Below are 27,133 nucleotides of genomic sequence, written 5' to 3' on the forward strand. Positions count from 1 at the left end.
GAATCCTGCTGTATAACAGGATATCCTGCTGTATAACAGGGTATATCAGAGGAGTACTCAACAGGCTGATCGCATGACGACGTCTACACCTGCACGCACTGCGCACTTCTGAGCTTAAACTGGGGTCAGACTTGTTTTCAAGATGGCGGAAGGTGTGTCATTACCTGCATACTGCCTTACTCGGAATATAGATGTGCTGTGTGTAAAAAAGTGATGAGAGAAGCTCAGAAGACATGGATTACATGTGGAAACCAGAGAGCACTGATAAGCCAGAAGTGAAAACTGGGGGCTAGGCATTGTCCTACAGCAACACTCCCAGACATTCGTCATCTATAAGTTCACATTCTGTGTCCAGATGACAATGACTCTGGATAAAAATCGAAGTACCGCCAAAAAAAATAGCGCATGCAGACCCTCAAATGGTCTCTGTCTTGCCCATAAAGTTTCAGGAAAATACAAAATGCTCTCTTAAAAGATAAATGCTACACTTAACACCGCAAAGATCAGGAGGTTTGACTGTACAAGGGTTACCTGTATCCGACCTGTTTTATTACGTGTTAATGTTTTAACACTTTTTATAGGTATTAACATTCCCTCTCCTTTAAAATTGCTAACTTCTGTAAAACTCTGTTCTAACAGTTGGTTCAAGGTATTGATTAGCCGACTTTGTCATTGGAGTTGTGATGTGAACACTCCCACAAGCGGTAACACATGAATACTTTATAAAAGTGGTCAGATAAACTCTTGTGTGCTGTGATTTTTACAGTGTTAAATGTAAGTATATAGTTTTTAGAGTGAGGACGTGCTACATGTCTCCACGATTCGGGGCACAGGATTTCATTAACGTTCATTACATACAGTAAGTCAACTGACCATGAGATGAGAGAGGGTATAGTTCACAAAAGGCTCCAAGCCCAAGTTATCACTCTTTATGAACGAAAGGATAAATATGCAAAACAATTTTGACCTGGTCTCATAATTTTTTTCCAAGAAGTATATAGCAGAAAAGGCGCACCGGAATATCGGTAGGATTAGACCTTACAGGGCCTAGTCGGTTCTTGGAAACTCACCAGGAGTTGTACCGGGTGTATCTTGAAATGCTTTATTTATTTACTTATTTATTTATTTATTTGGTGTTTTACGCCGTACTCAAGAATATTTCACTTATGTGACGGCGGCCAGCATTAGGATGGGAGGAGACCGGGCACAGCCCGGGGGAAAACGACGACCATCCGCAGGTTGCTGACAGACTTTTCTACTTACGACCGGAGAGGAAGCCAGCATAAGCTGGACTTGAACTCACAGCGACCGCATTGGTGAGAGGTTTCTGGGTCATTACGCTGTGCTAGTGCGACTTGAAATGCTTTAGCCAGCAAAAGAAATAATTTTGTTCATCATGCATTACACAAAATAAGTCACAGACAAGCCTGTCTATAACGTGCAAGCCTCCTGGGGCCCTCGGGTCACGCTCATTTCACTTTTTTCAGAAGCCATTCGCCTAGAACATATCTTGCGTGTTTTCATCATTGAAAATTGTTGACTGCTTCTTTTGCATGATTCTTTTCTAATTTCGTACTTTACATACTTTCTTAGTTCTTTGACTGTTTGTGTTAAGCATCGTTATGTGAACTGGATTTGTCATTATTGACTTGGAACATCCATATTGGCTATGACTGGTATACGACTTTGTTTCTATGTTTCGACGCATGGATGCAATCAGCAAACTTTATGAATTTTTATAAATAAACAAATATAAGTGATTCAGCTGTTTCTTCTGCTGGTTTCATATTTTAAATTTGGTTCACAGAAATCCCCCAAAAAAGAGTCACCGGTACGCCGGGCTTGTTAACATGCAGGAGTCCTGTTAGTGTGGATTCCCATCACAGATGCTAAGAGGTTTCGTCATCCGTTAATGAGCTTACTTAACCTACAACGATGTTGGGGGCTCACACAAAAGCCCGTTTCATTTTGAAAAGCAATTACAAAGCTCTCCATCCATAGAAAATATCAGAACTGCTGGGGCCAAGGGGAATCAGGAACCCTCAAATGTTGCACAAGGACAGACGACCCCTACAGGGATTTTGTAGCGATGTCCATGAGCAATTCGAACAGTTATGTTACTTGGGCAGCGTTGGCGGTGATGGGGGACTGGCCGTATATAACGATCATGTCAAGAGTGTGTGCTATAGCACGATCTAACCAGGACGACACAAGCAAGATTTTGAGTGATGATGTTCAACGGTTGGTGACTCAGCGCATGCGCCTGTAAAACTCACATCACATTGAGCCAAAAACATTGGTATGTATAATAAGGTCTATGAGCTTCAAACATATTTACCATATTCAACAATTAAGATTATAGTTTTATCTGGCTGACGCCTTTAATCATGTCCTCTGCCTTCTCATCGATCATGACGGTCGGGCTATATCTAAGGCTGCTGGCAGAAGGGTTAGTGTATAGGAACACATTATCAGTTTTGTGTCTTAATTATTAAAAGTCCAAGTTATTTGTTATCAGGAGATTTAAACTGTACCCTGTATGGCTGCGTCCAAGTTATCGGTTAGCAGGAGATTTAAACTGTACCCTGTATGGCTGCGTCCAAGTTATTTGTTATCAGGAGATTTAAAGTGTACACTGCATGGCCGCGTCCCAAGTTATCGGTTAGCAGGAGATTTAAACTGTACCCTGTAAGGCTGCGTCCAAGTTATCGGTTAGCAGGAGATTTAAACTGTACCCTGTATGGCTGCGCCCAAGTTATTTGTTATCAGGAGATTTAAAGTGTACACTGCATGGCTGCGTCCAAGTTATCGGTTAGCATGAGATTTAAACTGTACCCTGTAAGGCTGCGTCCAAGTTATTTGTTATCAGGAGATTTAAACTGTACCCTGAATGGCTGCGTCCAAGTTATCGGTTATCAGGAGATTTAAAGTGTACACTGCATGGCTGCGTCCAAGTTATCGGTTAGCAGGAGATTTAAACTGTACCCTGTATGGCTGCGTCCAAGTTATCGGTTAGCAAGAGACTTAAATTGTACACTGTATGGCTGCGTCCAAGTTATCGGTTAGCATGAGATTTAAACTGTACCCTGTATGGCTGCGTCGAAGTTATTTGTTATCAGGAGATTTAAAGTGTACACTGCATGGCTGCGTCCAAGTTATCGGTTAGCAGGAGATTTAAACTGTACCCTGTATGGCTGCGTCCAAGTTATCGGTTAGCAGGAGACTTAAATTGTACACTGTATGGCTGCGTCCAAGTTATTAGTTAAGAGGAGATTTAAATTGTACACTGTACGGCTGCGTCCAAGTAATTGGTTAGCAGGAGAATTAGACTGTACACTGTCTGACTGCGTCTAAGTTATCGGTTAACAGGAGATTTAAACTGTACACTGTATGGCTGCATGCAATTTATCGGTTAGAAGGAGATTTAAACTGTACACTGTATGGCTGCTTCCAAGTTATTGGTTAGATGGAGATTCAAACTGTACACTGTTTGGCTGCATCCACGTTGTTGGTTAGCATAAGATTTAAACTGTACACTGTACGGCTGCATTCAAGTTATCGGTTAGCAGGAGATTGGAACTGTACACTGTATGGTTGCGTTCAAGTTATGGGTTAACAGGAGATTTAAACTGTACACTTTATGGCTGCGTCCAAGTTAAGGGTTGGCAAAAGATTTAAAATGTACACTGTATGGCTGCGTCCAAGTAACCAGTTAACAGGAAATTTAAACTGTAAACTGTATGGCTGCGTCCAATTTATCGGTCAGCAGGAGATTTAAACTGTACACTGTATGGTTGTGCCCAATTTGTCGGATAGCAGGAGATTTAAACTGTACACTATATAGCTACGTCCAAGTTATCGGTTAGCAGGGGATTTAAACTGTACACTGTATGGATGCGTCCAAGTAATTGGTTAACAGGAGATTTAAACTGTACACTGTATGGCTGCATCCAAGTTATCGGATATCTGGAAATTTAAAGTGTAAACTGTATGGCTGCCTTCAAGTCATCGGTTAGCCGAAGATTTAAACTGTACACTGTATGGGTGCGTCAAATTTATCGGTTAGCAGTAGATTTTTAACTGTACACTGTATGGGTGCGTCCAAGTTATTGGTTAGCAGGAGATTTAAACTGTAGGCCTACTCTGTATGGATGCGTCTAAGTTATCTGTTAGCAGGAGATGTAAACTTTACACTGTATGGCTGCGTCCAAGTTAACGGTTATCAGGAGATTTGAACTGTACACTGTATGGTTGCGTCTAAGTTTTCGGTCAACAGCAGATTGAAACTCTACACTGTATGGCTGCGTCCAATTCATCGGTTAGCAGGAGACTGAAACTGTACACTGTATGGCTGCGTGCAAATATGGGTAAGCAGGAGATTTCAACTGTACACTGCATGGCTCTGTACAAGTTATCGGTTAGCAGGAGATTTAAATTGTACACTGTATGGGTGCGTACAAGTCATAGGTTAATAGGAGATTTAAACTGTACACTATATGGCTCCGTCCAAGTTATCGGTTAGCTGGAGATTTTAACTGTGCACTGTATGGATGCGTCAAACCTATGGGTTAGCAGGAGGTTTAAACTGTACACTGTCTGGCTGCGTCCAAGTTATCGGTTAACAGGAAATTTAAAGCGTACACTGTATGGCTGAGTCCAATTTATCGGTTAGAAGGAGATTAAAACTGTACACTGTATGCCTGCGTCCAAGTTATTGGTTAGCAGGAGATTGGAACTGTACACTGTATGGCTGCAATCAAGTTATCAGTTAGCAGGAGAGTTGAACTGTACACTGCATGGCTGCGTCAAAGTTATTGGTTAACAGATGATTTAAAATGTACACTGTATGTTTGCGTCCAAGTTATCGCTTTAGCAGGAGTTAACTGTAAACTGTATGGCTGCGTCCAATTAATCGGTTAGATGGAGATTGAAACTGTACACTGTATCGCTGCGGCCAAGATATTGGGAAGGAGGAGATTTAAATTCTACACTGATTTGCTGCGTCCAAGTTATGAGTTACCAGGACATTTAAACTGTACACTGTATGGATGCGTCTAAGTTATCGGTTAGCAGGAGATTTAAATTATACACTGTATGGTTGCGTCCAACTTATCGGTTAACAGGAAATTTAAACTGTACACTGTATGGCTGCGGGCCAAGATATTGGGAAGGAGGATATTTAAATGCTACACTGATTTGCTGCGTCCAAGTTTATGGGTTAACAGGAGATTTAAACTGTACACTCTATGGCTTCGTCCAACTTATCGGTTAGCAGGAGATTTAGACTGTAAACTGTATGGGTGCGTCCAACTTATCGGTTAACAGGAAATTTAAACTGTACACTGTATGGCTGCGTCCAAGTTATTGGGTAACAGGAGATTTAAACTGTACACTGTATGGCTGCGTCCAAGTTATCGGTTAGCAGGCGACCCAAACCTTACACTGTATGGCGGCGTCCAAGTTATTGGTTAGCAGGAGATTTAAAATGTACACTTTACGGCTGCGTCCAAGTTATGGATAAGCTGGAGATTTAAAGTTATCGGTTATCAGGAGATTTAAACTGTACACTGTATGGCTGCGTCCAAGTTATAGGTTAACAGGAGATTTAAATTGTACACTGTATGGCTGCGTCCAAGTTATCGGTTAGCAGGCGACTTAAACCTTACACTGTATGGCGGCGTCCAAGTTATTGGTTAGCAGGAGATTTAAAATGTACACTGTATGGCCGCGTCCAAGTAATTGGTTAGTTGGAGATTTTAACTGTACACTGTATGGCTGGGTCCAAGTTATCGGTTAGCAGGAGATTTAAAGTGTAAACTGTATGGCTGCGGCCCAAGTTATTTTGTTAGCAGGAGATTTAAACTGTACACTGTATGGCTACGTCCAAGTTATTGGTTGGCAGGAGCTTTGAACGATACACTGTATGGTTGCGACCAAGTTCTTAGTTGGCAGGAGATTCAAACTGAATATTGTATGGCTGGGTTCAAGTTATCGGTTAGCCGCAGATTTAAATTGTACACTGTATGGCTGTGTCCAAGTTATTGGTTAGCAGGAGATTCAAAACTCTATACTGTATGGCTGCGTCAAAGTTATTGGTTAGCAGGAGATTTAAACTTTACTCTGTGTAGGGGATGACGACTTGAATCTTTTTTAAGGACATCATAGATGTAATGTTTGTTATAATGTAGAAAGTTTCTGTCTTAATTCACCGTCGGTACCGAGTGACAACTGGAGATTTGCTCCCCGCTTTTCAATCCCTTACACCCTCTCACAAGTTTCCAGTATTTATTTTGAAACCAGTTTATCATATTGAATGGGGAGCTCCTTTTATCCGTATCAAGGCGGTCCAAAACTGTGAACTCATTTGCTCTGTCCCCTAATACGTCACAATTATCGGTGACGTGTGATCATAGAACATATATGAAGTACACACACAGAGCAGCGTCATAAGAAACGGTAGCGCTCAACTGTCATTTGAACCTTCTGCGCAGCTCGTTCGCCCGATTAAATGAATAAATGATTAATTATGGCTTAACGCCACATCGGCAATATCCAAGCCATATCGTGGCGAGAAGAAGTTATAAAACAAGTCACATATCAAATTTGAGTTTCGGACTTCTACGTCCAATTTTGACAAACCTATAACTGCTATATCAAGATTGGGTTTGATCTGTTCTTGGAACTTGTGTTTTTTTTTTTTGCAGAACCGTTTAACATGTAGAGTTAGAAGTCACTGTGGTAAAGTGGTCAAGGGCGGTATTTTACCTTTCTGGGTTAAGTAAGTGCTGCAAGTAACTGAGGTAAATTGGCCGTCGTCATTTTCCGCCTCAAGCAGCAGAACGGTCCGTGCCTCGTTTTCAGAGAATCGATTGGCCAGAACGGTGAATATTAACGCTACCATTAAGCATATGTTTTATCGGCACGTGGTGATTTGCGACCACAGCCCTTCTTTGCGACTACTTGTTACTAATACGACACTTACGACACTTTACATGAGAAAGGTTTTTTCATACCAAGTTTGCAGCACGAGTTGGAAAACTAAGAGGGATGTACTCAGTGGTTTTAGAATACTTTGGAAAATTGATTGACTTAATTTACTTGTAAACCATATGTGTTACATTCATCTAGATATCAGAATTTAGTCCAGTACCTAGACCCTTGTTACCTCCCCTGTTCCAACAAGATAATGTCCAGTATTGACTGCCTGCATTCCACAACTTGCAACTGGAGATATTTTCTAGGCAGTGGCGCTACATTCAAAATTCAAGGCATCTGGGACAGCGCAATCGCTTGGGAATTCTCCTGTCAGAAGCAATACTGTGCTAAGACATCACATGTGCTCGTATCGTTTTCGCTGCTGTGGAATCCCGTCTAGGTTTGACACGAGACGGATATGTAGGCCTACGTGGACATGGTTGGCAACACAACTATGACAACCCCATGAAATGTTAGTGAAGATATTTTCCTTCTTTGGGTAGGAAATATTTCCCAAAATGAGAGATTGTCCGTGTCCAACATTTTTATATACGACTTCCTAGCAGAACTTTTTTAGACCTCACCACAGTCCAATTTAGACCTCACCATAGAACGATAAAAATTTAATAAAATAGATATTCAGCACTCCACTCGGTGCTAGACACGACCTTGATTATATCGAAAGCCTTTGTACATTTAGCTTTAAGTATTTTTATACTTATTTATTTATTTAAGTGGTGTTTTACGCCATACTCTAGAATATTTCGCTTATACGACGGCGAGCAGCAATATAGTGTGATCCGCAGGTTAAGTATATTTATATGTGGTCTACAAGATAATTTATTATCCAATATTATACTCCAAAATTTACTTTCACCAACAATTTCAATCTGTTTACCACAAAATTTCGATCGGGTTCAAGATGAAATTTCCGTTTGTTATAAAAATGCATACCAACGATTTTAATCTAAAACCGTTTTCAATTGGCCATTTCTCGATTTTATTCAGACAAAGTCAGAACTGACGTTCAATATTATTTATATTTTTAGCTCGGTAGCATATAAGGAAGTCATCAACATATAAACAACCCTCTGTGCCCGATGTTAAGGTTTTTCCTAAGTTAGTTATTTTTATGCTAAACAGAGCTGGTGATAAAATACTGCCCTGGGGTACACCATTTCCTGCTTATTCGAGTCGGAAAGAGTAGACCCACCCGAACCTGAAACTGACGATCAGATAAAAATTCTGATATGAACATCGGTTATCGACATTTAAGACCCATATCAGCAAGGTCTTTTAAAATACCATATTTCCATGTGGTGTCGTAGGCCTTGTTCAAGGTCGGAAAATATCGACACCACATGTTCATTATTGATAAAACCACGAAAAAAGGTTTCGAATCGAACAAGGTGATCCATAGTAGATCTACCTTGCCGAAAACCACACTGTATATTAGATATTAAATTGTTGGTTTCAAGAAACCAAACAAGTCTATCATTAATCATCCGTTCCATAGTCTTACAGACACAGCTGGTAAGAGGTATGGCACGGTAATTAGACGGATCAGTATGATCCTTACCCGGTTTGGCAGCCGGGATGATACACGCCTCCCTCCATGGGGGTTGAAAATTATCAGTTATCCAAATATCATAAGACAGTCCAAGAGAGTCTCAAGTGGATCAGGCGGTAAAAGGTTCAGAAACTTATAATATACGTTATCAGGGCCACGCGCAGTATCGTGTGCCAGTAATGCAATTTTAAATTCAGCGATAGTAAAAGGACGATTATAATTTCTAAATTTTTAGCAGAAATTTTCTCCTTCTGGTTTTTAATATGCTGGAATTCTGAAGTATAATTCTCAGAAAAAGATTTGTTGGAAATTTTCTCTGCTAATTTATTTGCTATATCAGATGAAAAGGTTAATATATTATCTTCATCTTTTATAAGCTAGAGTTTTGCTTTATTATGTTTGCCCTTAAGTTTCTGAACCTTGTTCCAGACCTTACGCATGGGTGTTTTTGACGTAGTGTCCGAAAGAAAGTTCCGGCAAAAAGATCGTCTCTTGGACTTGAGGAATCGACGAGCTTTAGCTCTAAAACAACTAACCTGGTTTAAATTATTATCAGTAGAACAATGATTAAATCTGCGTTCTGCCTTTTTCAGGCCCTCGAGGACTTTACGACATTCATTGTGGTACGAGGGTTTACTTTTGACTTGGATTTGTCGAGGTCTTAGATATACTTCTATCGGCAGCTCATAAAACGAGCTCATTAAATTTTATAGTAGGGTCATCTGCTGCACTGAGAATCTCTGGAGTGATATTATCCTCGCAGATCATGTCAAAATGTGATCCAGTCTGCTTTATCGAACGTCCTTCTATCTACGTGTTCTAAAGAAGTAGAAGTGATATGTTTTAGGATAAGATGAAAATTGTCGCTACAACGAAGCTCACTATTTTTTTTTCAGAAAAATCAAGGAGAAGTGATTAAATTAATTAAAGGAGGTAATATAATAAATTGCACGCTATTCGCCCTGTCATTGGCTATAATTCTTATACACATGGTAAGTTTCGTAGAGATCAAGTAGTTTTAACCAGATGCCGTATTGGACCTTCGCGTTTGACACACAGTTATATTCTTGATAGGAGCAGTGCTCCGGAGTGTCTTGATGAGATGCTCAATACGCATGAAACATATCTTAGTTGACTGTGTAGACTTAGCTCATGTTCGGGAAAAGTTCTGCGCAGTCAACACTATATTCAATTTATTTGACACCATTGCGGGTGATGCTACCATTAAAAATTTGAAGGCCATTGACCTATATCGCAAAATATATTTTTTATTCTAAAGCATCTTGTGGTTCCTAGTTTTAACGAGGTTTGGTTCTTTTTTGTTTCTATTTTGAATCTTCCCATAATCTTGAAAACCATTTATTGCCTCCGAGTGTAAACATGTCATCGCCATGGTATTTCTGAAATATTGCAGAAGTGCCGTTAAGTCATAATCACTCCCTCATTCATTTAGTGTGGTCTTTTTGTAATAATGGAAAACGCCCCGATGTTGACACTATAAACCCTCACAGTTAACATCATACCCCCGCTTAGCAAAATCATAGTCTTACAAAGACACCAAAAACCTCTTCAATAATCACCCCTCACCACCACCAACGTAAACATCAAACACCCTTTTTTTCTAAATAACCGCATTGGTACTGGTAAAATGTGCACAAATGGTGATGGTACAAATTGCGCTAACGTGATTGCGCATTTTGTAACAAACTTGTTCTTAAATGAATTAAGCCTCATTGATACCAGTCATGACATCTGTCAGGTTAGCTTTGATCATCGTTAGATCAAATTTTCCAGTGCCTTCTTGAATGAAATAAGTTATCAAGAAAACACACCCTGAGAATTGCAATTTGTAATAATTTATTACAAAAAAGTTTCAAATTTTAATAATTATTAGAAATTGCCTTTTGTTACAAATTGCGTTTTGTTACAAATTGCGTTAGTGTCTGAAACGCAAATTGTAACAACGGAGTATGTAACAAATCTATTCTTAAAGGAAGTTAAGTGGTCATCTTTAGGTTTTCCAGTGTCTTCTTGAAACAAATAAAACCCACACTAGGAGTTGCAATTTGTAATAATTTATTATTAAATTAAAATTTAAATGACTTATACAGAAGAAAGCAGATAGGGAAACCAGAAATAAAATGGAGAAGAAACAAAATGCACCCGAGAAGATACAACTCATGTAATATGTGACCCCAGAGCCAAGAAGAAACGAAACTGTCCACAACTGAGGTTACACAAATCAGGTAGCCTAACATTTGGATCAGGTGTAAGAGAGGAAACGCACCACAGCAGAGAAGATGGGTACTTGTACCATGTAATGTGTGAATCAGGTGTCATCCAGAGAGGAAACCCATCACACGGGAAAACCATCTCTCCTGAGAAGATATACATCAGGTAATGTGTGAACCCTGTATTAGAGAGACAGGAAAACCAGCCCTCCTGAAAAGTCACACATCAGGTAATTTCTGGGCTCTATATTACAGAGAGAGGGAAACCATCTCCCCTGAGAAAATACACATTAGGTAATGTGTGGACCCGGTATTACAGAGAGAGGGGGAAACCAGCTCTCCAGAGAAAATACACATCAGTTAATGTGTGGGCCCGGTGATAGAAAGAGAGAAAAACCAGCTCCCCTGAGAAGACAGACATGAGTTAATGTGTGAACCCGGTATTAGAGAGGAAAACCGGCTCTCCAGAGAAAATACACACCAGTTATTGTGTTGATCAGGTTTTACAGAGAGGAAAACCAGCTCCCTCGAGAAGATACACATCAGTTAATGTGTCAACCCGGTATTAGAGAGGAAACTCAGAACTCCTAAGAAAATACACATCATGTTATGTGTTGACCAGGTATTGTTCTTCAGAGAACAGCAAACAGATGTAATGGCGCAATGCGCTAATAGATGACCCCATAATCTTGACAACACGTTGTCATAGCTACATCGGGGCCTACTAGTGATGACGCCGCTTCTTAAGGTAAATCAGGTACAATATAATTAAAGACGCACGGTGTGGAGAGTAAAACCAGAACAGCGACAACAGTGTGATAGCTGCCAAATAGTCACACGTAACCGGCGGAATACGGTCTCTTGTCGATTTACCTCAGTTTGGGTTTCATTCCAACTGTTCATGTAGATATATAAACCGTAGCGATGTACACTTCCCCTAGCATCATGGCTTAAGCAGAACTGAATTTTACAAAATGCAGTAATGTTAATTGCAATATATTAGAAGTCACTGATGTAGAATTACCCAAAGCCAGACTTTCACATTTCCAAAGTTCAGCCATCAAAAATGATTTTCCAGCTGATTTTAGATGGACACATTGTTGTGGGTTTGAACATACATGTATGGGGACTTAGAATCAAAAACACACTGACAAAGTCACACAGTGTAACATATCAAGCGTTTGGATACATGAGCTTCACATCAAGTTGGAGGCGAATGGTGGTCTTTGAGGTTAACTTAAAATGGAACTATCTACCTATTCTGTAGAGCACACATAGTAATACGAGCCATTACTAGTTGGCTGTGATTGTCTTACAGGCAAATAATGTCAGCGTGTATATTATACATGTCAATATACTTTAAGCACGTGTCAGATCTACAGCTCTGGCTGATGCTGCTTAAACACAAGAAGGAGATAGCTCATGTTGTAGTTATTCATACATGTATGCAATAAAAGAGAATCAACGTTAATACATGTACAACACAATTGATCAGGTTTATCACTGAAAAATTCTGGACAGGCTTATTTACATCAAATTTGAAAACAAAAACCAAAGAAAAGCAGTGCAACAACTTTACGCCAATCAGTTCGCCAAACTAAGCACATCCAAGTCAAACACAATCTATATTCTGAACAAAATCCTTAAAAAACTGACTCACAGTATACATGTAATCAACGTATATACATGTATTAAGAAAAGTATATAATACAGTTTAAACTTATGATTTGCACTGGGCGAAATCATCACAATGTCATCATATATAATCACCAGATATAGTGTAATACTTAGATGATATGGATCTACCTGGGCAGTGAATACAATGTGCATTAATGCATATTATCTTACATCACAGCACTTACAAGGAAATCTCCTTGAAAGGAAATATTTATAATTGATAATATAAATACTTAGCCTCCTTCCTCACATTGCTTACATACTAAAAAAAGAGTTTAGTTTTTAAACACATTTCTGTTAGAGTTTTGAAACAAGTGTTGGTTTTCATTCATAAAAGAAACATGTTAAGCAACTAAGAGATGTGTTTATTATGGTAAACACATCAGATATTTACTTAGTAATGAGGTCGATATATTAGGAAAAGGCCTTTTTTTTTATATATTTTTTTGATAAACACATGTTTATATTGTGTGCTGCCAGCTGATAAACATCACAAAATGTTTAATATTGTGAACATTTGACATGTTTATAATACTCCAATGCAAAATACTGTTGATGTATTTACTCAAACTATGGCCAGGCACATGTAGTGACAATTTGTTAGTAAAGGTAAAGTTTCAATAAACATTTTAAAAAAGAAAGCTAAACATACAGGAAACAATGATATCGAGGTTTGAGTTATTTAACTGGTGTTTTATGCCATACATACTTATACAACAGCTGCCAGCATTATGGTGGGAAGAAGTTTGTTAAATCTTTTAAATTACACATCAGTTTCAGGTATTTTACCTCAAATAAAATGATGACTGCAAAATTACAATTTTTTGTCCAAAAAAAAAAAGGTTTACAAAATAAATATAAGACTTTGTCTCACCCAATACATACTTGCCATTTATTGTACAAATATTGTCCAACAAAAGAGCATGGATAAATGTAGCTTTTTCCTTGATTATTCAAAGATTACTGCCCATCAGAATGTCCTTTTCCAGGCTGTGGGAAAGGAACCCAAATGTGCACTGACTGATACTTCTTGGTGCTCAATTTGTGAAGTGTGAGCACATACAAAAATCAGCTGAAAATTACTGAAACTGTAAACAAAATACTGCATGCACTTACACATTTACAACTTTAATTTATCTATAATTGATACAGCCATTAGCTTAGGGTTTTGAGATTGTTTTTCACCAAAATAAAAGTGAAAACAGAGTGCTAAATGTTACACTCAGGTACATCCCTCTAGACAATAGCATATACCTGAGCTATACCTCCACCTATACCTCAGATACACCTCAGGCATTATCTTTTTACCTCAGGTTCACCTTCAATACACCTCACATACATCTTGGCCTACAACCCCAAGTACATGTATACGTCAGACACACCATCAGATATGTCCTACCTCAAGGGCACACCTCAGATGTGCCTCAAGTATACTCCCAGTACACCTTATGGGTTATACATGCGCCATTCGGGCAACTGTGTCCAAGATATGCCTCTGAAATGAAGTGTGAACAAGCGCTGATAAAACTGGATAAAACTGCCAAAAAGACACACTTTAAATTTCTGCATTGCATCCTGTTAAATTATATCAGGATCTGTTTTGGATAGAACTAAAAACCCTCTGCCCAGTGTTATTACCCACCCCATGAAGGTTATCAAGGTAAGAAGATGTCATGACCACCTCCAGCAACCACAGCTCAAACACATGGTGTTATTTCCAGGTTGATTTTTGATATGTTGTAGAGAAAAGTGCAAACTGCATGCGCAGGTATGCCATGGTACCACCTGGAAGTTGAGTAGTGGATATATATTTTTGAGGTTGAATTTGACAAATTTACTACATAAATAGTGAAGGAAAATCAAAAAAAAAAAAAATAAATAAAAAATCCCAATTTTGCCCGATCACCTTTATTGTGATAAGGTCAAGTTGTGCGTGTCTTAACTGGACTACTTCTTTGTATTTACCATGGGTTATCCCCAACCATTACAACCCCAACCCTATCTACCCACCATCCCCATCCCCACCCTGTTAATTATGCAAAATTTCATCCTTATACTTATTAGGCTTGTACTTCCAAATTTCATTTACACAGGTGAGTGTAATATTGCATTTATTTGACCAGGACTGTATCAGGTCACAGCCATGTGTATATATTTAGACGAAGTAAGTTATTTTTATCACATATTCTGAAACACCTACATACTTGTATGACACATAGTGTACAATGCACGATTATGTGTTTCAATTTTGTTATGTGCAAAGTGACTTTACAACATTAAATATGCTAATGCTGTGTTTCAAATAGGTCTGAAAGTTGATCTGCTTCTCACGTTTGATGAAATTTGATTAAATGTGCTGTCTGGGAAACAATAATAATAAAAAATTGTTTAGTTTTTGTAATTCATTTCTACAGGTACAAGTGGGGATAGGCTTAGTAATTCCTACATGACTTCTGCGCAGCTGATTAGAGGTGGTAAAATTTTACAATCTAAGGACAACACTTGTTGCATTTTAATGTAATACAGGGTAAATGTTCATTTCTGCAAATTTTCTTTTTGACAGAAAAGAAATATAAACCCCATTCTCCACAAAACATCCTATCCCAGACTCTTACGTGTAGAGTATCAACCCAGGTGGGCTACTACAGACAACCCTGAACTTTGACTTTTGCCATTGGACATCTAAGATTTTGGTTATAGTGCCAAATTCATATAAAGATATTACTAACAAAAAATTTTAAAACTTGTCCTTTTTATAGGTTAAAAATGCGCAATTCAGGAAATTGGGTCCAAGACTTGCCTCCGAACTGAAGAAGGAGGACTGATTGGATAAAACTGACACAGAGGCATTTAAGTTATTCATACACTATCAAGTTCTACTGTGCTACTTTGCATCTAACATGTCAAAATAAAATACATCTGAGGTTTAATTGTTTTGGATAGAACTGAAAACTTCCCCCCTTGCCAGAGTTCTTACCCACCTCACTGACGGTTACCAAGGTAAGAAAATGTTATGACTTCACTTTCAACCACTACAGCTAAAAAAGTGGTAGCTGAGAATATTGTAGACAAAAGTACAAGCTGCATGTAGAGGTATGGCAAGGTACCACACGAAAGTTAGGGTATATATATTTTTCACGTTGAAGATTTAATACATAATCATTAAGGAAAATCAATACTCCGGTCTAAGCTAAAAGGGTAAGGCATATTTCTCTCATTTAGTTTTTTTTTTAGGAATTAAAGTTACATAACACAACAAAAATTACAACATGTACCATGTTGACAATATGAATTGTCATGTATAAACTGTGACCCGTTTTGCTCAGTGACATTCCTGATTATACTGATTTACAAGTCGCCATTACTAAAAAATAAAACAACCCAGCCATTATCTACATGTATTTTGTCTGAAAGAAACCTGACATTGATGTTTAGGACAAGTGAAGCAGACTGTGTATAACTACACCAAGCTGTAAGCTTGTGACAGATCACTGACCACTTTGCAGAACAAGCTATACATACTGAATTAGCCACATTGCTCACATTAACTAAAACATCAATACACAAACTGGTCTTTCTTTTTTTAAAAAAAAAACCTAACAAAACAGTCTCCCTCAACGCATGAAAATATTATGGAAAGGATGTAATGAATAATTACCCGAGGGTCAGGTAGTGCTTATCATATCACAGAGAACTTGAGGTAGAGTTGCAGAGTCACCCGTTACCAGACGAGCAGACACAGACACAGATCCAGACCTGACACAAAACCCAACCGATGGCACGAGAGGCTCTGTGACGACAACACCACTGTCAGTGTACATTACCTGGTTGTTGTCACAGTCCAGGACTGTCAGTGACTGGTCATCACAGTCCAGGTACACACCCAGGTGATGAGGTCGTGTGTAACGTCTCCACTGTAGATAGCCAGGTTTGATCTCACCACCACCACTGTGACTATAACACCTGACCTCATCACCACAGTACACCATCCCAGTGTACCAGGAGTTACGGCCAGAGTCTGTCCTTCCCCTCACACCACAGCTCTCCTGTGTCACTCCTACACGACAGTTACAGTCATGTGAACAGGTGATGTGTATCTCCCAGTAGTACATGCCCGTCTCGTAACGCCCGTCTGTCACAGCTCTCCTCCACCTCCACACCCTGGACAATCCCTTACCCTCTACCACACAGCCGCTGTCAGTGATTCTCAGCTTCCTGTCGTCTGTCTCTGTGAATCTCAGCGTCGGCTCTGCAAACACACAACAGATGCAGCATAAACAACAGCAAACCATAAACACACGCTGTAAGACTGAGGTGTAAATACCTGTACACATACCGTGTTTTACTTTCTCAACACAATCTCTTAGGATAAAATGACACATATTTTTGACATGAATGTAGTTTATATACAGATCTCTGTCATTTTCAGCCAGTATAAAAAAGTTGAGCTTCGACAAGAACTGGATCCATGACTAAATGACGGCTACAGCTTAGACAAAGTACTGGGTTAAAATACAGATTTATAGCGCTCTAAATTCTTTGAAACTTATCACCTACAACAAGGACAATACCTTCCTCTATCCGACACTTGATTTTATTTGTCATTTATGGCACATTTAAACATACAATTCACTGTGAAGCTGTAGTAGGCCTGTTGTCATTCGTGGAGTAACAAGCTACCGAAGCAGTTTGTCTACTAAGGGAGGTAACTCGCCACACACAACTTACCAAGTGACTTTCTTTTGCTAAAATATCCAAAAGACTATTTAATCCATCAGAATTATTAGTAGTGAATAAGTATTAGACTCAATTTTCTTCAATATATTTTTTGAATGATGGATAAATATTTAAATATAAAAACCAAACTTATACCAAGTGAGGAAATACATGTAAATCTCATACTCTCATAAATGGAGTCTCTACCCTCATAGAAATGCTCTACAGGAATTCTAAACAAGTGTTCTTGAGGACAGCCCAGGGGTTCTATAGGACAGCGCTGGTGTTCTATAGGACAGCGCTGTGGTTCTACAGGACAGCCAAGGGGTCCCAAAGGACAGCGCTGGGGTTTTACAGGACAACCCTGAGGTTTTATAGGACAGCGCTGGGGTTCTACAGGACAGCCCTGGGGTTCTATAGGACAGCGTTGGGGTTCTACAGGACAGCCCTGGGGTTCTATAGGAGAGCGCTGGGCTTCTTCAGGAAAGCCCTGGGGTTCTATGGGACAGCGCCGGCGTTCTATAGCACAGCTTGGCCTGGGGTTTAACAGGACAGCCCTGGGGTTCTACAGGACAGCTCTGGGGTTCTATAGGACAGCCCTTGGGTTCTACAAGACAGCCCTGGGGTTCTATAGGACAGCTCTGGGGGTCCTACAGGACAGTGATGGGGTTCTATAGGAGAGCCCTGGGGTTCTACAGGACAGCCCTGGGGTTCTATAGGACAGCCCTGGTGTTCTACAGGACAGCGCTGGGGTTCTACAGGACAGCCCTGGGGTTCTATAGGAGAGCGCGGGGTTTTATTGGAAAGCACTGAGTTCAATATGCCCTTGGGTGTTCTAAATAACATTTCTTGCACGGTATATACCCTTTACTATTAATAATGAAAGAGATATGAGGGTTTTATCTCCTTTTGAAATAAGTGTTTGACTGCATTTGAATCTAGCAAATAATGGCGAGTTTTTACCTGGATACTTCTTCATAAATAATTAAGTGAGTTGACATATATTCTGTTATCAGTTATATGTTAAATATCACAGGTCGAGACACTGAGGGATAGGTAACAATATGTTACTGTTCTGCCCTAACAGTACACCTGTTGATTTGTACACATGGGGTAAATATCTCTCGGGCACTCAGGGGTAGAATGTGTTATATGTTCTGTATTAACAGTAGACCAACTGATTTGTATACATGAGGTAAATATCACTCAGACACTGAGGGGCACACTTTCATCTGCTCTTCTCTAACAAAATACACCTGCTGATTTGTACACATGGGTTAAATATCACCCAGACCCCGGCGGGTACACTTCCATCTGTCCTGCTCTAACAATATATTTATTTATTTACTGATTTATTTATTTTTTTATTTATTTGATTGGTGTTTTACGCAGCACTTAAGAACATTTCACCCATTCGACGGCGGCCAGCATACATGGGGCAAATATCACACTGAGGGGCACACTTTCATCTGTCCTGCTCTAACAGTATACACCTGCTGATTTGTACACACGGGGTAAATATCCCCCAGACCATGACCGGCACACTTTCATCAATCCTGCTATAACAGTAAACACCTGCTAACTTGTACACATAGGGTAAATATCACCCGCCAATGAGGGGTACTCTGCCATGTGTTCTGTTCTAACAGTGCATTTGCTAATTTGTACACATAGAATACATATTACCTAGACAGTGAGAGGTACCCTGCCATCTGTCCTCTTCTAACAGTGCATTTGCTAATTTGTACACATGGAGTATATATCACCCAGATACTGAGTGGTACACTGTGTGTCCTGTTCTAACAGTGCTCCTGTTGATTTGTATACATGAGGTAAATATCACCCAGGCACTAAAGAATACACACACACCAGTCCTGATCTAACAGTACACCTGCTAATTTGTACACGTACAGTAAACATACCGTTATATACACTACATTTTTATTTATTTTTAGCAAACCATTGCTTACACTGGCTTTATATTTCTTACAATGGCCTACTAAATACCTTTTAACTTCTGAGCCCACTGTAAACTTTACAAGTACCACACACTATTTTATGTCTCACATTAGTTTGTGTCCTCTGTACACATCTACTGTATACCTCACATTAGTTTTTGTCTTCTGGGCACACCCTACTGTATACCTCACATTAGTTTTTGTCTTCTGGGCACACCCTACTGTATATCTCACATTAGCCTGTGTTATTTGTGCACACCCGCCTGTGTTCCTCGCATTAGCCTATGTGTTCTGTGCACATCCCACTGCATACTTCACATCAGTTTGTGTCTGTGCACACCCTACTGTATAACTCACATTAGCCTATGTCTTCTGTGCACACCCTACTGTATAACTCACATTGGCCTGTGTCTTCTGTGCACACCCTACTGTAAAACTCACATTAGTCTGTGTCTTCTGTGCACACCCTACTGTATAACTCACATTAGCCTGTGTCTTCTGTGCACATCCTACTGTATGACTCACCTTAGACTATGTCTCCTGTGCACAACCTACTGTATAACTCACATTAGCCTATGTCTTCTGTGCACACCCTACTGTATAACTCACATTAATATGTGTATTCTGTGCCCACCTCATTGTATACCTGACGTTAGTTTGCATCCTGTGTGCATTTTCTACTGTATACCTCACATGAGTCTGTGTGTTCTATGCACATCTTACTGTGTAACTTACAGCAGTTTGCGTCTTGTGTGCACATCCGATTGTATACCTCACATTAGTTTGTATCCTCTGTGCACATCCTACCGTATACCTGATACTAGTTTGTCTTCTGTGCACATCCAGTTGTATACCTGATATTAGATTGTATCTTGTTTTTCCCACCCTAGCGCACGCCTAAAATTAGTTTGTATCGATTATGCCCACCCTATTGTATGCCTCACATTTGTTTGTTTCTCGTTTTTCCACCATAGTGCATGCCTTAGTATCTATCTTGTTTCCCCCCTCCCCATTGCATACCTCACATTAGTTTGTATCTTTTGTGCATACCCTTTTGCATGCTTCACATTCTTGTTTTGCCCACCCTATTGCATGCCTTACATTAGGTTGTATCTTGTTTTGCCCACCCTAGTGCATGCCTCACATTAGTTTGTATTTTGTTTTGCCCACCCTAGTGTATGCCTCACATTAGTTTGTATCTTGTTTTGCCCACCCTAGTGCATGCCTTACATTAGTTTGTATCTTGTTTTGCCCACCCTAGTGCATGCCTTACATTAGCTTGTATCTCTTGTAGAGACCTTAAGGGAATGGATTAGTTTATTTATTTTTTGATTTTTTTTTTGATTGGTGTTTTACGCCGTACTCAAGAACATTTCACTTATACGACGACGACCAGCATTATGGTGGGTGGAAACCGGGCACAGACCGGGGGAAACCCACCACCATCCGCAGGTTGCTTCCAGACCTTCACACTTACGGCCGGAGAGGAAGCCAGCGTGAGCTGGACTTGAACTCACAGCGACCGCATTGGTGAGAGGCTCCTGGGTCATTACGCTGCGCTAGCGCGCTAACCGACTGAGCCGCGGAGGCCCCACAGGAATGGATAAGTTTACGCGTTATGTTTTGTGCACACCCTAATGCATGTCTCAAATTAGTTTGTGTCCTCTGTATACCCTCTACTTACACCTTGCATTACTTTGTGTCTTTTGCCCACACTCTACTGTAACCTGACAATAGTCTTTGTTTTGTGCACACCCTAGCGTACACCTCATACTACTTGTGTTTTTTGTAAACTTTTCTTACTTTCGTTGCTCTTGAAATACCATTCATTTTCTCAGTGCACCCAACTGTATTACAACTCATATCGGTTTGTTTCCTTGACACAGTCTACCGTGTGTTTTCCGCATACACATCTGTGCACCTTCTCCATTTTATGTTTGTGTCCTCGATGCACATACTAATGTAAACCCTACAGTCATTTATGTCATCTGAGCACACCCTACTGTATACCTTTTATACACATAAGAACCTACTTGTAACACGTAGGGGTGACATTTGCCCACCGACTGCTGCTTCTAAGTCCTGACGTTCTTGTGCTGTTTCTTTCACAGTCACCTGTCTAGGAACAACTTGGTCATGTTGTACAGAATCTAGAAGCTTCTGTCTGCTGAACTCATGTTTCTCCAGATCTGCTCTTATCTCATCCAGCTGGTCATCAATTCTGTGAGAAGAGAAGAAAAAGCAAAGAGACGCTGTCGTGAAGTAATCAGCGCAGTTGTGAGAATGTCATGATGTACTATTCCTAGTGGATTAGATCTAGTTTGTCTGGACAAACGTATGCTTGTACATTAGATATATTTTACACTTGAGTCATGTTTTGGACAACTACAGTGCTGGTACCCATTTTTACAGAAACATACCTGCTGACAATAGTCACGTGCATGTATAACAAACCTAGAGAGGTATAACACATTTATACATACGTTTTGGTGAAGTCCGTGGAACCCTGTCAACAAACAAAATTGAAAACGCATACAGGACCATGTAAAGATGATAAGTAAAACTGAGATACTGTGGCTATACTTTCACCTCAGCATGTAACAAGAACACAGGTATAATTGAAATAATTGGATCATATCTCCCCAAGTATACAGGCACCTTTGGCTTTTACCTCAAGCATTTATACCAATCCCTGGTCTATTACATAGTCCACATCAGCTCTCAATTCCGACTAACAAATCCCACGGTGCTGCATACAATGTAATTTTCCAACATCTGTCTACATACAAACCTTGTTTTTTAAAAACAGCATACAATATGTTCCTCTTGACATTACATGTTGCTTTTTCATTGCTTAAATCAAACAGTGGTTCGGTTGTAGGTAGAAAAGTTGACAGCAACCATAGGGTACCACTGAGCAAAATAAAGCTGTTGAACTTTAAGGATCTAAAACCTTAGCAGATCAGGCAGCATGAGATGGATTTGAAGACATAATTACAGTTCCTAAGGGTAACTGGGTGATGGGTAACATTTGGAGTTGAGGCAGCTGAACCAATATTTGAGACTGTGCAGGTTTGACTTACCATTAAAAACTCGACGTCCACTGACGCTAACAACTTTTTGGAAGCCTGTACCATCCTATCGATTTCCTGAGCCTGTATTTGGACATTTTTTAGAAGGGCGCTACACTCCACACACCACTGTGAATAGCGGGTTTTTATACCATCTAAGGAGTGCTGCCTCCAGGCTTGTAAAGCTTCCAAGGCTGCACAATAAGCCTTTTCTACCTCCTGAGTGTGAAGTTCCTGGTTTTCCTGCCAAGCAGAGAAATCATTTATTACCTCATACAGACCTTAAGAAATATGTGTTCAAGAAGTTATATATGTATGTGTAACAGGGTGAAAGATAAGCACCACACAAGTGTCGCAACAATGTATCTCCGGGGTGGAGGTGATTTCCCTGCAGTCCACGGATGTATATGTAAGTGTCGACTCAAACCCCAAGCTATGTGGTTCAATCATCAAATGGGTCGTGCCATCACAACTGATCCTCTGTGCAGGACGAGATGGTGAAGCCTTAGATGATTTGTAGAGTAGCTGAGATGCCTGGGGCTGGTTCAAACCCGAACGTTGTCGCCTCATCAGATCAAATGGTGTACGTGTATGTATTATAGATATTATTATGACAGCGTATGATGGGCGATGATATATCAAATGTATTACATTTGGGCATATCGCGTGTGTGTCACTAATAAGAAAGTCATATTAATGATACGATAGTCTGGTTAGATAAACCAGAGAGAGGTAAAATAGACACGTCCATCACACATATAAATCCCCGCATCAGTCGTGCATTACCCTGTTTAAGTTATTATTAGAAGTCGTCACTGTTCGGGTTTAACTCTTTAATTTAAATGTACATATATAATGGGTGGCAGAATAGAACTTTATCAAAACTAGATGATTGACAGCTGTATGTTACCTGGACTTGTGAATGATAGCAATATTGTAGATACTTAAAATGCGTCACCAGTTTATGGAGGACAACACAGGCTGAACAGGTGCCATGGAGAATACCGACCTGTATCTTATTCTGCAGCCTCCTAACTCCTGACAGTGATTCTTTGGTTTCTTGTAAGACCTTCTCCAGTTCACTATTCCTGCTCAAAACAGCTGGCTGTAATGACAAAAAAAAAATCATTACCTGTCAATTAAGGGAGACATTTGTTGAATTATTTCTCATTGACTGGCTTGTCTAACATCGGTTTTATGCTGAAGTCAAGACTACTTTCTTTACATGCGAAAGGGAAAAAACAAAAAACAAAAAAAAAACACTGGCCTTACACTTGTCAGTAATATGGGGGAGGAAGCGTGACATTTCCAGATAAAAACAGTGACCTGATCTGTCCGATTGTCAGTCATATGACAAAAGGCAGGAAAAAACCACTGGCCTTACACAAAGGCTTGGCAGTGATGTGGGGAGAGGAAACAAGGCATAGCCAGGAGAAACGACTGGCCTTACTGGACGGCCTGTCAGCGATGTGGGGATAGGAAACAAGCCATTGCCAGGAGCAAAACCACAGTATTCACATGACGGCCTGTCAGCGATGTGGGAGAGGAAATAAGACATTGCCAGTAGAAAACCATAGTCCTGACTTGACGGCCTGTCAGTTCTGTGAGGGGTAGGAAACAAGCCATAGTCTGGAGAAAACCACAGTCCTCACATGACGGCCTGTCAGCGATGTGGGAGAGGAAATAAGACATTGCCAGTAGAAAACCATAGTCCTGACTTGACGGCCTGTCAGTTCTGTGAGGGGTAGGAAACAAGCCATAGCCTGGAGAAAACCATAGTCCTGACTTGACGGCCTGTCAGTTCTGTGAGGGGTAGGAAACAAGCCATAGCCTGGAGAAAACCACAGTCCTCACATGACGGCCTGTCAGCGATGTGGGAGAGGAAATAAGACATTGCCAGTAGAAAACCATAGTCCTGACTTGACGGCCTGTCAGTTCTGTGAGGGGTAGGAAACAAGCCATAGTCTGGAGAAAACCACAGTCCTCACATGACGGCCTGTCAGCGATGTGGGAGAGGAAATAAGACATTGCCAGTAGAAAACCATAGTCCTGACTTGACGGCCTGTCAGTTCTGTGAGGGGTAGGAAACAAGCCATAGCCTGGAGAAAACCACAGTCCTCACATGACGGCCTGTCAGCGATGTGGGAGAGGAAATAAGACATTGCCAGTAGAAAACCATAGCCCTGACTTCACGGCCTGTCAGTTCTGTGAGGGAGGAAACAAGCCATAGCCTGGAGAAAACCACAGTCCTTAAATGACGGCCTGTCAGCGATGTGGGAGAGGAAATAAGGCATGACGAGGAGACAACCACTGGTCTAACATGACGGCCTCTCAGTGATATGAGGAAACAAGGCATAGCCAGGAGAAAAGCACTGACCTTACATGACGGCCAGTCAGCGATATGGGAGCAGAAACAATGCGTAGTGAGGAGAAAACCACTGGCCTTACACGACGACCTCTCAGCGATGTGGGAGAGGAGAGAGGGCATGCATGACGCGACATACACGTGTGTCTTCACAACCTTAGAATAAGATACCTTATTTAGATCAATAGCTCATATTCACAGATAAACCTTATATGGTTATGGTTTTCAAGTTTTAACTAAGTTTTGGTTCTTTTTTAACGGTTTTTCAACATGTTCGTCAATTTCGGTTTTATTGTTGGTGTTCTCTTTCAGTCGAACACCATTTACTGGCTTGTGCTTTCAACTTGTTCTCGCCACGATATGACCTGAAAATTGCCGATGTGGCGTTAAGCCATAGTCATTCATTCATTCATTCACAGCCTTAGACTCCACGATCAACACAGTAGTACATGTATCTCGGTACATATACTCAATATTAACGACCTCAATGTCAACCGCCGAGTTTACAAGGTTCCTAAAGTTTGGATGTTCTTAGAATTTGGACTTACGGTATGCGGAGACTTCTAACACAGCTACATGTTCAATACTCAACTGCTAATTGTTGTAGCTAGTTCAACATGGAAATGTGTTTAAAGTGATAGCCGTTTAGGTAGTCAATGACTAGCCATTTTCTGCATGAAGTAATTAGGAACTAAGCTCTGTAGTCAATTGCCTCTTGCTCATTTCTGTTATGATGATGACATTTTATTGACGATCTGGAGTGATCATATATTCTCACATATTAAAAGATAATACTTTGATCAATTCGACTTTCACACGATTTACTACAGTACAGGACAAAATATCCCGTTCTTCACTGTTTTATAGAATCGTTTGGCTTATAGTTCCAAAAAATGACATGTTTTTGAATATCGACAATTTATTAACTAACATGGTAAATGATTTGAATACTGATTTTTAATTCATTCGTCTGTTCTCTGCTTCTTTGTGCATGATTCCGTTCTAATTTTTTAATGTACATAATTTTTTTTTTTGTGGTTTTTGTTGAACGTCTCTTTGGGATCCGGAACGTCCATTTTGGCGAACGACTTGTACACGAAGGTCTGTCTCGGCACATAGATACATTAGGGTCTTACCTTGTCTTTCTCAGCTGCAGATGGTACATCTCGCATAGCGTGTCCCCCATGTTCAACCACACAACCCGTACAAATCACCATTCGGCACGGTTCACAGTACAAGTCGAATGACCGACCGTGTCTGGGGCATGACGGCTGCTGAGTTGATTCATTATCCCCGCTGACCTGTCGCTGTGTGGTTTCCTGGGCGAGATACTCCAGCGACGAAACCAGCTGGTGACGCTTCATAGCACCCATCATGGGATGAAAAGAAGCCAGACAGTCTTTACAATACAGTAAAGAACAGTTAGTACAAAACTTCACAGCTTTAGTCTGATTATCCTCCCCACACAGAGAACAACACGGGATGTCATCCTCAACCTTAACAGCAGAAGAGAACCTCTCCAGTATTTCTGCCAGATGAAAGTTGGGAGGCAGATCAGCCACACCTTCTCTCCCCAGACTGGTTGGTGTCCGACATACAGGGCATGAGATCAGCTGGTGAACACCCTCACTCCCCGTGCTGCAGGTGACCTCATCTGTCTGTCCAGGTTTAGACCTGTCAGCATACACAGCAATACACTCCCTACAGAAACTGTGCTGACAAGGTAACGTTACTGGTTTCCGGAATGTTTCCACACATATCGGGCATGTAAGAAACTCTTCGCGATTTTCCTTGCTTTCAGCCATTATACGCTCGGTTTTTGACTGCAATAGAAAATATAAAAACAGCAAATTATTTAAACTGACACCAATAAAGGTCCTGCCATTCATGAAAATATATAATTTCAACAGAGTACACAGTCTCCATCTGCAGTTCAGGGCCTGTTCCAACAACATATGGGGTCAGTAATTTGTCGCCATTGCTCAAGAAGCGTTACAATATCTATGTTAGGAGAACATGTGTGCCTATATTTACTTCAAGAGAATCCCTTCTTCATAGCTAGAAACTTGGCCATTGTTGCTTTTATCATGCACGAGATACTTTTTGGACAAAGATCCGGTCAACCCATTTAGCCAGGCGTGTTTGACAGTGACGATACCTTTTTATAGCCCCATCCATGAATAGCAGATTGGTGTGTGAAAACGTTGGCCTGGTGATTTAAAGGTAAGATCATCCCACTTGGAAAACAAAAATGTTGGGACTTCAGATATAAGATAATCGGGTCAAACATCTGGGCTACAGTGGTAGTTAAGCAGGCATGACCCTATATGACAATGGCGCCAAGCATCTGGACTACATGGCTAGCGTAAATTAGGTAAACTTGACCTTATATGAAAATGGCGAAAAGCCTCTAGACTACATCGATAGTGGAGGCGACTTGACCCTATATGACAAGGGCACCAAGCGTCTGGACTCCAGTGGTAATGGAGCAGGCATGACCCTATATGACAATGGCAACAAGCGTCTGGACTAAATTTCTAGCGTAAATTAGGGAGATTTGACCTTATATG

The 27,133-nt window shown here is 40.4% G+C and overlaps 1 protein-coding gene across 1 annotated transcript in view; it reads right to left on the bottom strand.

Moving 5' to 3' along the window:
• The window catches only part of LOC135463000 (inter-alpha-trypsin inhibitor heavy chain H5-like), a 76,345-nt gene that overhangs the window by 41,139 nt on the left and 8,073 nt on the right, over nt 1–27,133 (bottom strand). Inside the window, exons 3-8 of the mRNA XM_064740322.1 lie at nt 25,700–26,386; nt 23,208–23,303; nt 22,211–22,441; nt 21,611–21,633; nt 21,161–21,348; nt 16,278–16,702 (exon numbers count right to left, since the gene is read on the bottom strand). Coding sequence (XP_064596392.1) covers nt 16,278–16,702; nt 21,161–21,348; nt 21,611–21,633; nt 22,211–22,441; nt 23,208–23,303; nt 25,700–26,386 — 1,650 coding nt within the window. The remainder of the gene's footprint in view (nt 1–16,277; nt 16,703–21,160; nt 21,349–21,610; nt 21,634–22,210; nt 22,442–23,207; nt 23,304–25,699; nt 26,387–27,133) is intronic.

This window comes from Liolophura sinensis, chromosome 2 (genome assembly GCF_032854445.1).
Source record: "Liolophura sinensis isolate JHLJ2023 chromosome 2, CUHK_Ljap_v2, whole genome shotgun sequence".
NCBI lineage: Eukaryota > Metazoa > Mollusca > Polyplacophora > Chitonida > Chitonidae > Liolophura > Liolophura sinensis.